The sequence below is a fragment of the Oryx dammah genome, unplaced genomic scaffold, assembly GCF_014754425.2.
Source record: "Oryx dammah isolate SB20612 unplaced genomic scaffold, SCBI_Odam_1.1 HiC_scaffold_29, whole genome shotgun sequence".
NCBI lineage: Eukaryota > Metazoa > Chordata > Mammalia > Artiodactyla > Bovidae > Oryx > Oryx dammah.
This window is the reverse complement of record NW_024070213.1, coordinates 11,542,438-11,544,212: the sequence shown is the minus strand read 5'-3', so window position 1 is coordinate 11,544,212 and position 1,775 is coordinate 11,542,438. Positions and strand designations below refer to the sequence as shown.

The following is a 1,775-nucleotide window of genomic DNA, read 5'->3' as shown; positions in this document are numbered from 1 at the left end:
TGGATGGGCTCCCCCCCGCGGGGAGAAGGGCGGCTGGGGAGTGAGGGTCTGAGAGTAGGAAGCGGGGCGTTTTCCCAAGTGGGAGCTGTAGGCGCCCCTGCCAGGGCCCAGGCAGCCCACTGTCAGGAGCCCGGGCCTGCAGGGGGTGCCATGGACCTTCCGTGGCTGCCTGAGGACGGGGAGAAAGGTCCGCCGCTCCGGAAGGAAAGCGCTCCGTGGATTCCCGCTAGAGTGGCAGAAATAATTAAGAGGAGAAGGTAAGGATCTCGAGTAGCACACGTGCTCCGGTGCCTCGGAGGAATTAAGAAACCCCGGTCTATTAATCTGCTCAGACATCTGGGCACCGCTGCCTCGCCAGGAGGCTCCGCCCCTCGGGCCCTCTCTCCCTGCCCTGTCTCTCCCCATCCTCGCCTCTCCACGCCACTCGTGCAGCCGCCCTGGTCCTAATCGATCAAACAGAGCCTTGGCATCGCGGCTCCTTTTGCTCAGTGGCCCGACCCGCCGAGACTCTAGGTGGGCTGATGGCAGCCCCTCCTGGAATTGCGCGCCCGAGGCCTCGCCACCTTGGCGCCCGCGCAGGACGTGGGGGCTGGGGCGGGGCGCGAGGGGTGTGTCTGGACGGCATGTGGGCCGAGGCGCGGGCGATCGGGCGAGCTGGGGCTCTAGCCGGGCTCGAGTCGGCTCCGCGTGCCCCGCGCCGTGCGCCCCGCGCCGTGCGCCTGGCCCCGCGCGTCGCCGCCACATCTGGAAGCGTTCAGCGCGTCCGCCTGGGGCGCGCCGGGCGGGCGGGCGGGGCGGCGGGCCGCGGGGTGAGCGCCGCGCTCCGCGCTCCTGCCCGCGGCTCCCTCTCGCCGCCTCTGCAGAAACAGCTCCTGCCAGAGCGGCGCGCGGCGCGGCCCGGAGCGGCGGCGCCTTACTGCCTCCTCGCCCTCGGGACTCGCCGGACCTTCGGGCAGAGAAAGCGGAGCCGGGCCGGGGAGGACGCGCCGAGAGCGGGCGGAGACGGTTCGGGCCGGCGGCCGGCGGGCCCTCCCTCCGCCCTGGGGTCCGCGCGCCCCTCTCCCCTTTCGCCTCCTCTCGCTCTGCCTCCCGATTTATTTTCTCAAATGCTGTGGCCGCCAGAGGTGCGGCGCTGAATTCTTGAAAGGGGCCCGGATGTGCTGAGGATGCGTTACAGCCCCGCTGAAGGAGGCAGGAGTGGAAAGGAACGGTTTCTGGTGTTTGATGCAATGATGGGGATCAGGTAATCGTCAGAGGTAAAGAAGAGCTGCTGCAGACCCACGGCTTCCTCGATTCTGCACGAGAACCGCCGGCCCGGAGCAGGGATCAGGGCAGACCCGCTCGGGGGTGTTTGACATTTCCTCCTCTTCGTGGCTTCTGCTCACACGATCCTTGGTCCATGGTCAATGAAAACACGAGGATGTACATTCCGGAGGAGAACCACCAAGGTAAGGCTGGACCCCGCCGCCGCGCCCGCCGGCCTCGCCCGCGCGTCCTTCTCGCGGAGCGGCCGGGGGCCCGCGGGACCCGGGCCGAACCGAGCGGAAAATCCCCGCCCCTCCCCCGCCTGCGCCCGCGGGCCCCCCGAGCCGCGCGTCCGGAGAAATTCCGGGCGAGGGGAAAAGTTCCCAAGTGTCTGCTCCGGCCTCGCTGGCTCGCGCTCGCCAGGGGAGCCCGACTGCCCGGCCGGCGACGCCCCAGCCCCGCGGGCCGGGGTCCTCGCCTCGCCCGGGCGCGGCTGGGAGCGCGCGCGAGCGCGCGCGCCCCGCACCACG

At 70.6% G+C, this 1,775-nt stretch overlaps 1 protein-coding gene across 4 annotated transcripts in view; it reads left to right on the top strand.

Annotated features, from left to right (window-relative positions):
• The first annotated feature begins 1,044 nt into the window (after positions 1 to 1,044).
• Positions 1,045 to 1,775, top strand: part of CACNA1C (calcium voltage-gated channel subunit alpha1 C) — a 392,177-nt gene continuing 391,446 nt past the window's right edge. For all 4 annotated transcript variants that reach the window (XM_040233654.1, XM_040233652.1, XM_040233653.1 and 1 more), the window contains exon 1: positions 1,045 to 1,448. In XM_040233654.1, the coding sequence (XP_040089588.1) occupies positions 1,400 to 1,448 (49 nt within the window). In that variant the 5' untranslated portion in view covers positions 1,045 to 1,399. The remainder of the gene's footprint in view (positions 1,449 to 1,775) is intronic.